At 46.9% G+C, this 12,456-nt stretch overlaps 1 protein-coding gene across 2 annotated transcripts in view; it reads right to left on the bottom strand.

Annotated features, from left to right (window-relative positions):
* Positions 1-200: 200 nt before the first annotated feature.
* BTBD2 (BTB domain containing 2) overlaps positions 201-12,456 on the bottom strand; it is a 45,609-nt gene continuing 33,353 nt past the window's right edge. Inside the window, exons 8-10 of one of the 2 annotated variants that reach the window (XM_032788153.2) lie at positions 5,132-5,278; positions 3,076-3,255; positions 201-1,384 (exon numbers count right to left, since the gene is read on the bottom strand). In XM_032788153.2, coding sequence (XP_032644044.1) covers positions 3,094-3,255; positions 5,132-5,278 — 309 coding nt within the window. In that variant the 3' untranslated portion in view covers positions 201-1,384; positions 3,076-3,093. Of the gene's footprint in view, positions 3,256-5,131; positions 5,279-12,456 lie in introns of both variants that reach the window. The other variant, XM_032788145.2, reaches the window with a different exon arrangement.

Raw genomic sequence — 12,456 nt, forward strand, 5'->3', positions numbered from 1 at the left:
GACAGAGGAAGATACACTTGTACACTGCTTCAAAATATCAAACTTTTACAGCAAATTTAGAGCACCCAGGGAAGACAAAATTAAGGACCCTGCCAGTATCAGATACTTCTGTCTTCAACCAGTGTGGGAAGAGGACTGAATCCTGGAAGCTGCCAAGGCTTGTTTTGGCATCTGCTCTCTTCCAGTCATGAAACTTTGTATTAAAGACGCCCTCAATGTCTTTATTGATTTCCTATTTACAAATCACAAATCTGGCAAAAAGCAGAGTGAATGAGCATTTGATACATTCATTAATATAGCACTAGAGTCTAGACATTGCCAGCTCTGTTTGAGGTGACATGATACAATAGAAACTTCTCATACTTTTGGAGACAGGCATGTTCCACAATGAATGACATTCATACTATCTACAAAAGCCAGAATTGCCTCAAACCAGTAAAGCCGTAAGAACAAAAATTGCTCAGATGTCATCCAGCATTTAAGTTCTCTTTTAAAAACATTTTTCAGCAGGACAGTCTCTGAAGCAACCTGCCCTGTGGCTTGAAAGCAAGATTGGAGGGAGGGAGTCTCTGACACAGTAGCAGTATTAAAAACAAGTCTTAAAAGGAAAAAGCCACCAGGCAGGTCTATACCTCAGCCTCATCTATGTTACAAGATCGTGAGTCTAAATGACTTATGCGTCCTGCTATTTTCATGGCCAAGTGTGCAGATTTGCTTCTTTCATGGTCCAATAATTTCTGCTATTACCACTTATATACAGAAATGCTCAGGGAGTGCTATATTCACAGCAAGGCGTTTACACCTCAGGCAATACATGGGCAAAGACGCCCCAACCCCGATGCAGCCATTCCCACCACCTTTGACAAGAGGTGAAAAATGGGAGTGGAAAAGCAGGTAGATCAGCTATGTACATTCTAACAGAAGGCAATTTCCCTCTTAGAGGAAGGAGCATCTCCATTCTGTTTATCCATTTCAGAATATTGTTTGCATTGCACAGAATCAGGTTCGATAACTTGAGTAGTGGACCCATCATTTTTAGTACTGGCCGTGTTTTAAAAACTGCCTACCCTGAAGCAGGCTTACAAAATACATCTCACAATGTCTTCCTAAAGAACGTAACACTCACAACAGTATCTAACATCTACACTGATTATTTCTAGGTGACATTGGTATTTTTGCCGTCTTGTTGGTGGAAGGTTATGAAGACAGCCACAAAACCTAGACCCGGTTACTCTGGCAGCCCGGGGCGGGGAGGAGCTGGTGTGAGAATGGGATACTATTTCCCCAACTGGTAACAGGCACCAAATCATCCACTCCAGTAGAGGATGACCAGCATGTAATGCTTTGATCAGGGACTGCTATCACAAATTTAACAAGGGGAGCCCTGCAGTGGAGAGAGAGAGACAAAAGCTTTTTAATGAACCTCAACTTATCAGAGACAACACCATCATGCACTAATTAATTCCACACAAACACTTCAGAATGGTTTGGCCACCTGTGCTTACAAAGGCAGCCTTTATTTCAAATACCTTCCTCCTCTGCAGACTGCCGGGAAGTAAAAATCCCTTTAGTCTGTGCTAGTCAGGGAAAAGGTGGGACCATTCAGGCAGTTACAAAACAAAGTCACACAGCTACTTCCCATCAAAGCAACACGTCATGCTTAGCTGAAATCACATCTGGTTACGGTGAAAGGCAACCAGTTTTGAACAGAGATGAGGGGCGGCTTTTCTGCCATTAAACCACCCCCATTGAAGTCTGGTGCTCAAGCTTTGTTTAAGTCAACCAGAAGTCTCCAGTAAGAGCATCATTCTGAGAATCTGTCCAAACACCCACTGAACAGGCTCTGGCTGTGAGAGGACAGAGAAATGTACATGGACAAGCAGAAACTCTTCAGTGGTTTTTTCTATCATTTCATAAATCCCACCCTATCTGCTGATTATTAAAGTGACAGTTCAACACCAAACCCCTTCCTCTCTTGCATCAGAGCTCTGACCCAGTATGAACTGTTAGTGATGCAAAGAAAACGAGACAGCAGAAGAGTCAAGTTGCAACCTGCCAGAAAACAGCAGCAATATACTTTACACTGGAGCCAAGTGAGGCACATTGTCAGGTAGAAGCAACCAGGGTGGCAGCTCCCAGTATGGATTCCCTGCTGCTAAACACTGTACAGGGAATGTTTTTTAATATCCCCTATTTGTTTAAATAGGATACAGAAAACATTGCAAAAAGCACCCCCAGGACAGAGCAGGAGAGCCTGCATGCAGGCAGCAAAAGGTGCTCTGCTAAGTACTGATCTACTGGGCCTCTCCACCTACATACAGGATCATCTAGCCACAAGGGGTCTCTGTTGGGTTACACTAACTGTCCAATTTAAAGGATTATCTCAAATTAGCAAAAACATCCACATGAAAACGCTGGTCTGTCTCTGCAGAGGTGCTCTCCTGGAGCTGGGAGTCCATTCTGAGGTCTCCCACAATATGCAGTGCTGAAACAGGAAAATCTCCGTGAACACCAGTTTCCCTATTTTTCTGAAAACAGCGAAGGTACATACAGCCTGGCAGCATGGCAGGCACGTTCTCGTGAAACCTCTCTCAAAGAAACTTGCCCATTTTGGCAGCACTGCTGAATCGGCCTGGCAACCCTCTCATCCCAATCCCAAATAAGGCTGAGGAAGAAGAAAGTCAGTATGACCCTCAATAGGAATTTTCTTTTTGCAGAATTGTCACCTAGTGGAGAATTTAACCACAATCAGAGCCACTTGTTTCCATGCTTCCAACTGATGTAAAAGCATCTACATTCATTACAATAAAAGAAACCACGAAATTAGACGGTTTTCGGTAAAATGAAGAGTTACTAGCCACAGGCAACCTACAAATGACACCAGTAAACCAGTTAGTCTGTATATGGTGGTGGTAGCAGCAGCATCACTAGCACAAGGCAAAATGAGCTTTACAATTAATTATTTTAGTGAGACCTTTGGCTAGTGTGGCTCCCACTGGCACGGTCCACCTCAGCCAGCAATTTCATTTGGAAAGGCATTGGGGCAAGGGAGGGACAAACGTTCACCCAGCACACCTGATTCCAACAGCTGCACTATGTATAGAAGATAATCTCTGGGATCTGTCCATCCTCCACAGAAGTGCCGTTGTTATTCCCAGCCGCGTAACAGAAAGTAAAGCAGGTTTTGGCTCCTGTTGTTGGTGATTCATGGATCACTTTGCGCAGTCCTTTGGTTCCATAGTGAGAATCTGGACCCTGCATTAGTAACAGAGAACAGGGGCAAGCCAGTTAGTAAGAGGGAACAGAGCCAGTCCAGAGCGAAACCAGGCTGCTTACATCAGCTCAGTCACATTGCTAGGTTACAAACTCAGGGTCTGATCTTGCTCGGTGACGAGCATCCCTATGTCTCTGCGAAGTGCTCAGGAACAGAGGACATTCAGCAGCTCTCAGCTACTAAATCTCAAAGTATTTTAAGACACCAACAGCAAGCAGTTACTTGCTGCAGTCCAAGGTTTTTACGCTAACTTGCTTTGAAGACGTTTTTCCTTTTCAAATGGGAAGGCTCAAAAAAAGGCCAAGCATAGACCTCCACCGCTAATTCGCCCTCACTAGGCAGCTGCTGTTACTCATTTTATTCATTACTTCTTTGCTCCCAGCCCCACCCACCTTTTCTCCCTGCCTTCCAGCAACTCCACTCTCCTTCCTGTGCACCATATTCAACCCTTCCTACAACTTCCATTCCCTCCCCTTTAGTCTCTCTAGCTATTGTGAAGTCTTGTCACTTCTTCCTGTGCATCCCCTCTGCCACAGGCTTCCTGTAGTGAAGAAACGCTGTCCAGTTGAAAAGAACTCAGAATTTTGGTCAGAACTAGGCTGCTAACAGGCTAAGTCTTGCAAAAAGTTCCAAGTGCTGTAGGACAAATGCTCACGACCCTGGTATCCTCATCTGAAACAGACCATCTCCAAAAGCCCTGCTGCCCACTAGCAGTATTCACACACGGGGCAATGTCCACACTATTAAATCATTTCATGCAATACTTGATTTCCCATCACCTACCCAACTACTGACCCATTAGCCACGCTTCATTTGTCTCATCTGAAACCCATGGCTAGATTTACATTTCTAAATTCCCACAGGGAACTGGGGCACCGTTCTAACTGAAAACCAGAGACCAGTTTTAGAGGCTTTCCCATGTGTTCTGTCAGTATGGACGCGCACGCAAAGAGGATTCTCAGATTGAAAACTAGCTGCACCTAAGTATTCCTAGCACTAAGACAATAAGGACTTTGCATACAACTGTATTCCCACCCCACCAGGAAGCCCCACCCAAGATCAGGGACCCACTATGCTTGGGGCTGTGCAGACACATAGGAAGAGCGTCCTGCCTTGAACACAACGTAGAGTCCTGTGGCACCTTATAGACTAACAGATATATCGGAGCATGAGCTTTACTGGATGAATACCCACTTTGTCAGACCCACGAAAGCTTATGCTCCAATGTGTCTGCTAGTCTGTAAGGTGCCACAGGACTCTTTGCTGCTTTTTACAGATCCAGACTAACACGGCTACCCCTCTGATACCTGCCTTGAAGAGTTCACAAACTAAATAGAAAGACCGAGGGTGAAAGTAGTGACAGGAAGATTTTTAACAAGTCTTTCATAGGAATGGGGCCTTCATTCTACCTTAGATCTTATTTCAAAAACTGCTTCCATGTTTGAACTCTAGTGTATAAAGGGCCAATTTATCATCATTTAACCCATATAACTAGGTGATCAGTCCTTGATAGCCAGGTACCAATACTGCTTCCTTCGTGTAGAAAGGGCATAACTATAAACAGATTCACAAAACCAGGACTATCTACGCTGGCCAGAAAGACAATTTCAGCACTAATACAACCAGCACCATTAGCTTGCCAAGCAAACATTTGCTAAACAAAACTAACTCTGATTATTAATTCCTGACTCGCCACTTGCATATTGGTAAGGGGCTAAACAATAAATGCGAAATTTCAAAGAACAGCAAGAGACCCTGGAGATATAAAAACAGGATTAATGTTACTTCCCATGAGACCAGCAAAGCCATGAATTCTCCCTCCCATCCAGATACTGGAGCTAGAACCCAGTACAGTACCTTTAGCGTCGCACACGCTGTATAGCTGACGTTGGGTAAAATCTCAACAGGCTCTTTAAACATGACCCGGAAAGTGCTGGAGGATCCATCACAGCTGAAGCCAGTATCATTCTGACCCAGTACTGTATTGCTGTCTGTGTGGATGATCTGGAAGATGGATTAGAAAAGTAAACATCTGTGTAATTAGCTTCTTTAAAAAAAGATGGAATTGGCATTTAATTATTTCCTCTCTGAGTTGCATGTTAGGCCCGTTAGCAGAGCTCTTCACTATCTAAACACTCCGTTGGACTGGTGAAGAGAGAAGATAGCTTCACACAGGCTTCTTTGGTACAGATGTTAGCTGCGTTACATCTGCCGACTCCACCACTCAGACCTTTTAGAAAAATACAACTAAACTGAAATGCAAACACATCAACATAAGTCAGTACATGGAGACAATAGGAAAAGAGATTCTGAAGATGAGGAGCCCTAATGCGTTTCATACTCAGATTTAAGGGGCCTTTTTAAGAGTCAAGTTCACTGTTATAAACTTAGAGTGAACTCAGACAGGGACAAACAGTACTTTACGAGACTGAATATGCCTCACGAAGAGAAAAGAACTATTTAATCAGAACAAAATGGGGGTCATTGGGATTAGGTGACTTAGTGAGGTCTGAGACTCCACAGTGCTAGGTGGCCTGCACTGGTTTCCTGTTATTTCTGGATCCAATTTAAATACTGATATGGAGTGACACAGTCTCACAGCAATCTGAGACCTTCTCTCCCTTTACACTGCAACTTGAGAGTTGATTTCAGCTGGGATATTCTTGCTTAGATCTCTAGCTTTGAGCTGTGGGGGACTGAAGGGACCCTTCAATGCAAATGCTTTCTTCGCTGGTCAGATGGAGTTCAGATACTTCCTGCCCTTTTGGCAATGGAACTGGAGATACATTTCTTTACAACTGCTCTTTTGATTGCAATGGTTTGATCTGCAGTGCTTTGAAGCTGAGGTCCCGTCTCCAAAGGATAAGCAGTGTTCAACTTTCCTGAGCCAAGTATTAATGTGTCATTCCAACTTCCTTCTACTGGCCCTGTTTGGGAACAGCACCGGGACTGATGGTTGTAAAACCATAGTAACGCTGCTCACTCCAAACAAGTGCCCATTGATGCATTATTGCCACCTCACCCCCCCCCCCCCATTGCTTGGTTTATGCCACATTTTAAGGGAATCTTTAAGGCCTTAGCGTTACTCTTTTAACTGGTATTTCACCTCTCTGCCTGTGAAACACTGGTTGATTGTTACCTGGATGTGGGGTATTGATCAACAATTGTGTTTAAAAATCCGTCGTGGAAGATGGAAAGCAAGGAGTTCAAATGAGCGAAGGCAAATGTATTCCATTGGTTACTAGGGCTACATATGGGATGTAAATATGTACGAAAAACTAATATGCTCCCCAAATGCTCGAGTTAGCTTGCTGGTCTCCTCTCTTCCTGTAGATAGCTGCTGTCACCCAGCGCTCACCACCCAGTTTGTCACCATTGACTCTCTTTGGTTGAGAAGGCCAGATCCAAGGACGGCAGAAATTGGCAGGTCTAGCTGTACCTGTATAAAACTAACGGTTACAAACCTTCCACGAGCGTTGGTCTTTGACAGGTGATGTGCATGTCCATCCCACTCTTGGCATGAGTGCGCCCCACGCACAAGTGTCGTCAATTTTTCCCTTCAGTGGTACCCGTTGGGGCAGCTCAAGGGCCCTCTGTTGCTGCACACCACTGGGTGCTGGCAGAAAGGCCAGCCAAGCCTAGCCACCCTCAGTTCCTTCTTGCTGGGCAACCCCAATGCAAAGGGGTAGGAGGGCAGGCTGTGGAATGGACATGTTCTACACATCTTGAACAGTTACAGATGGTTCATAACCATTGTTGTTTCTTTGTGCGATCGCACAAGTGCATTCCACTCTTGGCCACTCACAGGCCATAAAGTAGGAGGAGTGACCAGAGTTCATGTACACAGACTGGAGTACAGCTTGTCCAAATTTAGCACAGTCTCTGGAGTACCAGGTGATGGCACCCCAGGGTGCAAAGGTGTAAACTGAAGACCAGGTTGCCGCCCTACATATGGCCAGGATAGGGACTTGTGCAAGGAACACCGCAGAGGCCACTTGCAATACTGTGGGGCTCGGCAGGGAAACGCCTGCCATGTCATTAACACACACGAAGGCAGGAAGTTATGCCAGATGAAATTCTTTGCAAGGAGACGCTGAGACTCTTCATTCTGTCTATTATGGTCATGAACAGCTGGGCTGACAAATGAAGCTGTGTAGACCTGGCTATGTAGACTTGCCGAAGTTGATCTGCAGACCTAGAGCTTCGAAAGTTGATTGGATGAGATGTACGCTGGACAGAACCTGAGCCTGGATCGGCCTCTGACTATCCAGCTGCCCAGATAAGAGCAGTCCTGTACTCCTAGCCTCATCAGGAAAGGAATTACCACAGACTCACATTTTGTGAAAATCCAGGGAGCTGCTGACAGGCCAAAAGGAAGCACCGTGAACTGGTAATAAGACTGCTTTGTTACAAACGCAAAGAATTTTGTGACCTTGATAAATTGCCACATGAAAGTAAGTGTCTTTTCAATCGAGGCTGGTATACCAGGATCCAGGGAGGGATAATGGAAACCTGAGTAACCATGCTCAACTTTCATTTTGAGAGATCTCTCGAGCTGGTGCAGGTCCAAAATTGATCTGAGACCTCTTTGCTTTCAGATTAGAACCACTTCCCTCTGGGTCACTGGGGAACCTCCTCCATGGCTCCTACCCAAAGGACAGGCTGAACCTGCTGGAGGAAGAGCTCCTTGTGAGAGCAGCTCCTGACAAGGGATGGGGCGGGACTGGCAGAAGCAAACTGAAGTGTATATCCCACTTCCATAGATCTTAATATCCAGCAGTCTGAGGTAATCTAGAACCAAGCATTGATGAAGTGGGAAAAGCCGTTTGCAAATATAGGGAAAATGGAATCTGGCATGCCAGCCTCGAGAATCTCATCAAAATAGCTGTTTAGCACCCACTAGGTGCTGATGGAGCAGGCACTGATGCAGAGGCAGATGGAAGGGGTGGCCTGTGTCTATAACCAGTGCTCTTCTCTCTCCGCAGGTCCTTCCAAGAAGCAGAAGCAGAGTAACAGTGAGTCTGTTACAGGCGAAAGTGCTTTTTGGACGAGGCTGGTGCGTACAGCCCTGAAGACTAGGAAGTAGACCAGAGTCTTTCAAGCCATGGAGCTTAGAGCCTGTTTTCTCTGAAAACAGCAGAGACACGTCAAAGGGCAAGTCTTGTAAAGTTTGTTGGACTCTTGTGGAAGCCCTGAACACTGCAGCCCTGCCACTGCAGACGCCATGGACCTAGCCACAAAGTCCAATGCACCCAGCACAGCCTGCAATAGAGATCTTATTATATATATTTCCTCTCATCAGCGAGAGCTCCTGCCTAATGTCTTCGGGCAGCATGTCTCTAAACTCTGGAACGGAGTCCCACCCACTCAGAAGAACGTAAGAAAGGCCCTATAGGGTCAGACCAATGGCTCATCTAGCCCAGTGTCCTGTCTTCCAATGGTGGCCAATCCCAGGAGCTTCAGAGGGAATGAACGGAACAGGCAATCAAATGATCCATCCCCTGTCATCCATTTCCAGCTTCTGGCAAACAGAGACTAGGGACACTCAGAGCATCGGGTCACATCTCTGCCCATCCTGGCTAATAGCCATTGATGAATTTATCTAGTTCTTTTTGTGACCCAGTTATTCATTTGGCCTTCACAATATCCCCTGGCAAGGAGTTCCACAGGTTGACTGTGTGTTGTGTGATGAAGTACTTCCTTTTGTTTGGTTTAAGCCTGCTGCCTATTAATTTCATTAGGTGACCACTAGTTCATGTTGTTTACTCCTTTGTATATCATTTCCTTATTTACTTTCTTCACACCAGCCCACACCTCTATTGTATTTGCCCCTTTAGTCACCTCTTTTCCAAGCTCAAAAGTCCCCATCTTATTACCGAAGTGTGATGGAGTAGGGGCTGCCTGTGTGGGGGATGGGAGAGCAGGGAAGGACTTTAGGGGATGGACTATACCGGAGCCTGTAACCTGAGCTAGGTAAGGGAGGACGGAGGTCAACACCTTTGCCCGGGAAGGGAGACAAAGGAAGGGGCCGGCAGGAGGGAGTTAGTTTCAGTTTGGGCGGAATTCAGGGTATCCTAAGCTGGGATCCAAGCACCCTGAAAGCCCAGAAGGACTCGATTGAGGGGTCCTGACTGTGCCTGCAAGCTCTGCTGTAACCTGCGTTCCTGTTGTCCAATAAACCTTCTGTTCTACTGGCTGGCTGAGAGTCACTGTAAGTCCCAGGAAGAGGGGTGCGGGGCCGGACCCCCTCACACTCCGTGACAAGAAGCAATACCCCAATCATTTTTGCTGCTCTTCTCTGAACCCTTTCCAATTTCAAAATTATCTTTTGAGATGGGGCGACCAGATCTGCATGCAGTATTCAAGAGATGGGCATACCATGATGATATTTTCTGCCTTATTATAGATCCCTTTCCTAATGGTTCCTAAAACGGTTCAGTTTTTTGACTGCCACTGCAAACTGAGCTAATGTTTTCAGAGAACTATCCACAATGACCACTCATGAAAGAGATCTTGGAGTAACAGCTAATTTAGACCCCATCATTTTGTATCCTAAAGTCTCTAACATTTAGAGACACTCAAATCATATTAGCCCAAAAGCACTTGCTGGTTGGCAATCCTGAGCTGCAGTCTCCAAATAGCATAAACTTTTCTACCCAACAGATCTAGATTTGTGTGTGTCCCCTCCAATTTGGGGGTTGCCCTTGTTCCTTTCACTGGCTGTGGATATCACCAGAAAGGATGGGAGGGGATGAGAACAGACACATTCAGACTCCTGGGACAGAACATAATATTTAGGTTTGTCGCTTTTTTGAGGTGGGGGAGGAACAAGGGCATCTGCCAGAGAGCCTCAGCAGGGTCCATAATTGCCTTATTAATAATAGGTAAGGCCACTTACGAAGGCCCTGCTGTGTCAAAATGTCAACAAGGGGGTGTGAGGATTCTTTAACCTCCTCCACCAGGATCTCCAGGAATAAGGCCACCCTCTTTCGCAGCTCTTGATTCACCTTGTCGATCATTAAGGGCAGGTGAAATGTCCCCTGAGCAGACTGCCTCATCAGGAGAAGATGAAGAAGAGGCCAGCACAGCTCCTTCATTAGCTGTCCTTGTGAACTGCCTCTTGCTGCTTGGTACTGGGCCCAGGAACAGGCAGTGCCTGACAAGTAGACTCCCCACTTCTCTTCAACAATACAGAGCAGGAATGCCTCATATGACCTTCGAAACCAGGTAGCAGTGATTGGTGGAGAGTAGTGAAACTGGTTCCAACATTGGGAAACAAAGGAGCCAATCTCCGATTCAGAGGAGGACTATTATCCCCTTGCTGATCAAGGGGGAGCTGCTCCCAACAGCGCCAGAGACCAGTGCCGAGTCAACAGAGCGCCTTCACGAGCAAAAACTTTAGCCTGGCTTTCTTTTTCCTCATCTGAGGCTTAAAGTCTTTGCAGATCTGGCAACAACCCTGAATATGAGCTTCCCCGAAACACTTTCGGCAGCTTGAGTGTCAGTTGCTCACTGGCCTCAGCCTCCCGCAAGAGATACCAAGCTTGAAGCCCAGGGACCAAGGCATCCCTCAGTCCCATATAATGTGAAAAAACCCAACTGGGGAAAACACATAGTACATACTTAATGTTATGCTATCTACACCATTATGAATCAGTCGGAGAACACGTCAACCTTCCTGATCACCCGATTACAGACCTCAAAGTTGCAATTCTCCAACAAAAAACTTCAAAAACAGACTAACAAGAAACTGAAGAAAAGACGGTTACTCACCTTTGTAACTGTTCTTCGAGATGTGTTGCTCATATCCATTCCAGTTAGGTGTGTGCACGCCGCGTGCACGTTTGTCGGAGAAACTTTTACCCTAGCAACACTCAGGGGGTCAGCTGGGCGCGCCCTGGAGTGGAGCCACCATGGCGCCGCATATATACCCCAGCCGACCCGGCCACCCTTCAGTTCCTTCTTGCCAGCTACTCCGACAAGGGGGAAAGGGGGGTAGGTGTGGAATGGATATGAGCAACACATCTCGAAGAACAACAGTTACAAAGGTGAGTAACTGTCTTTTCTTCTTCGAGTGATTGCTCATATCCATTCCAGTTAGGTGATTCCCAAGCCTTACCTAGGCGGAGGGGTCGGAGTGAGATGTGACAGTATGGAGCACCGCTGCACCAAAGGCTGCATCATCTCTAGATTGCTGGACCAACGCATAGTGCGAGGCGAAGGTGTGGACTGATGACCAGGTCGCAGCACGGCATATCTCTTGGATGGGCACGTGCGCCAGGAAGGCGGCTGAGGAAGCTTGAGCTCTGGTAGAATGCGTCGTGAGGCATCCCAAGGGAACATGAGCCAGGTCATAGCATGTGCGAATGCAGGCTGTCATCCAGGAGGAAATCCTCTGGGAGGAGACTGGCAGACTTTTCATTCGCTCCGCGACCGCCACAAATAGCTGAGGAGACTTTCGGAAGGGCTTCGTTCTCTCAATATAGAAAGCAAGCGCTCTATGCACATCTAAGGTGTGTAGCTGCTGCTCCCGCCGAGAAGAGTTGGGCTTTGGAAAGAAGACCGGAAGGAAGATGTCCTGGCTGGTATGGAAGGCAGACACTACCTTAGGGAGGAACGCCGGATGAGGTCGCAGCTGCACTTTGTCCTTATGGAAGACAGTATAAGGTGGGTCCATCGTGAGGGCTCTGAGCTCAGAGACCCACCTGGCTGAGGTAATGGCCACCAGGAAGACTGTCTTCCATGACATGTACAGGAGTGAGCAAGTCGCGAGTGGCTCAAAGGGCGGTTGCATCAGCCTGCTTAGGACTAAGTTGAAGTCCCAGGTGGGGGCAGGGTGACGTGCGGGGGGATAGATGCGCTCCAGCCCTTAATGAACCGAGAGACCACTGGGTGAGAGAATACAGAATGACCACCCTCGCCTGGATGGAAAGTGGATATAGCTGCGAGGTGCACCTTCAGGGAGGATGTCGCCAGGCCCTGCTGCTTAAGGTACCAGAAGTAGTCTAAGACCGTGGGAATCGAGGCCTCTAAGGGAGTAATGCCCTGAGTCGTGCACCAGCATGCGAAGCGCTTCCACTTAGCCAAATACGTGGAGCGGGTGGAAGGCTTCCTGCTACTGAGGAGAATATGCTGTACCGGAGCGGAACAGCACAACTCCGCAGCATTCAGCCATGCAGGAG

The sequence above is a fragment of the Chelonoidis abingdonii genome, chromosome 11 (genome assembly GCF_003597395.2).
Source record: "Chelonoidis abingdonii isolate Lonesome George chromosome 11, CheloAbing_2.0, whole genome shotgun sequence".
Taxonomy (NCBI): Eukaryota; Metazoa; Chordata; order Testudines; family Testudinidae; genus Chelonoidis; species Chelonoidis abingdonii.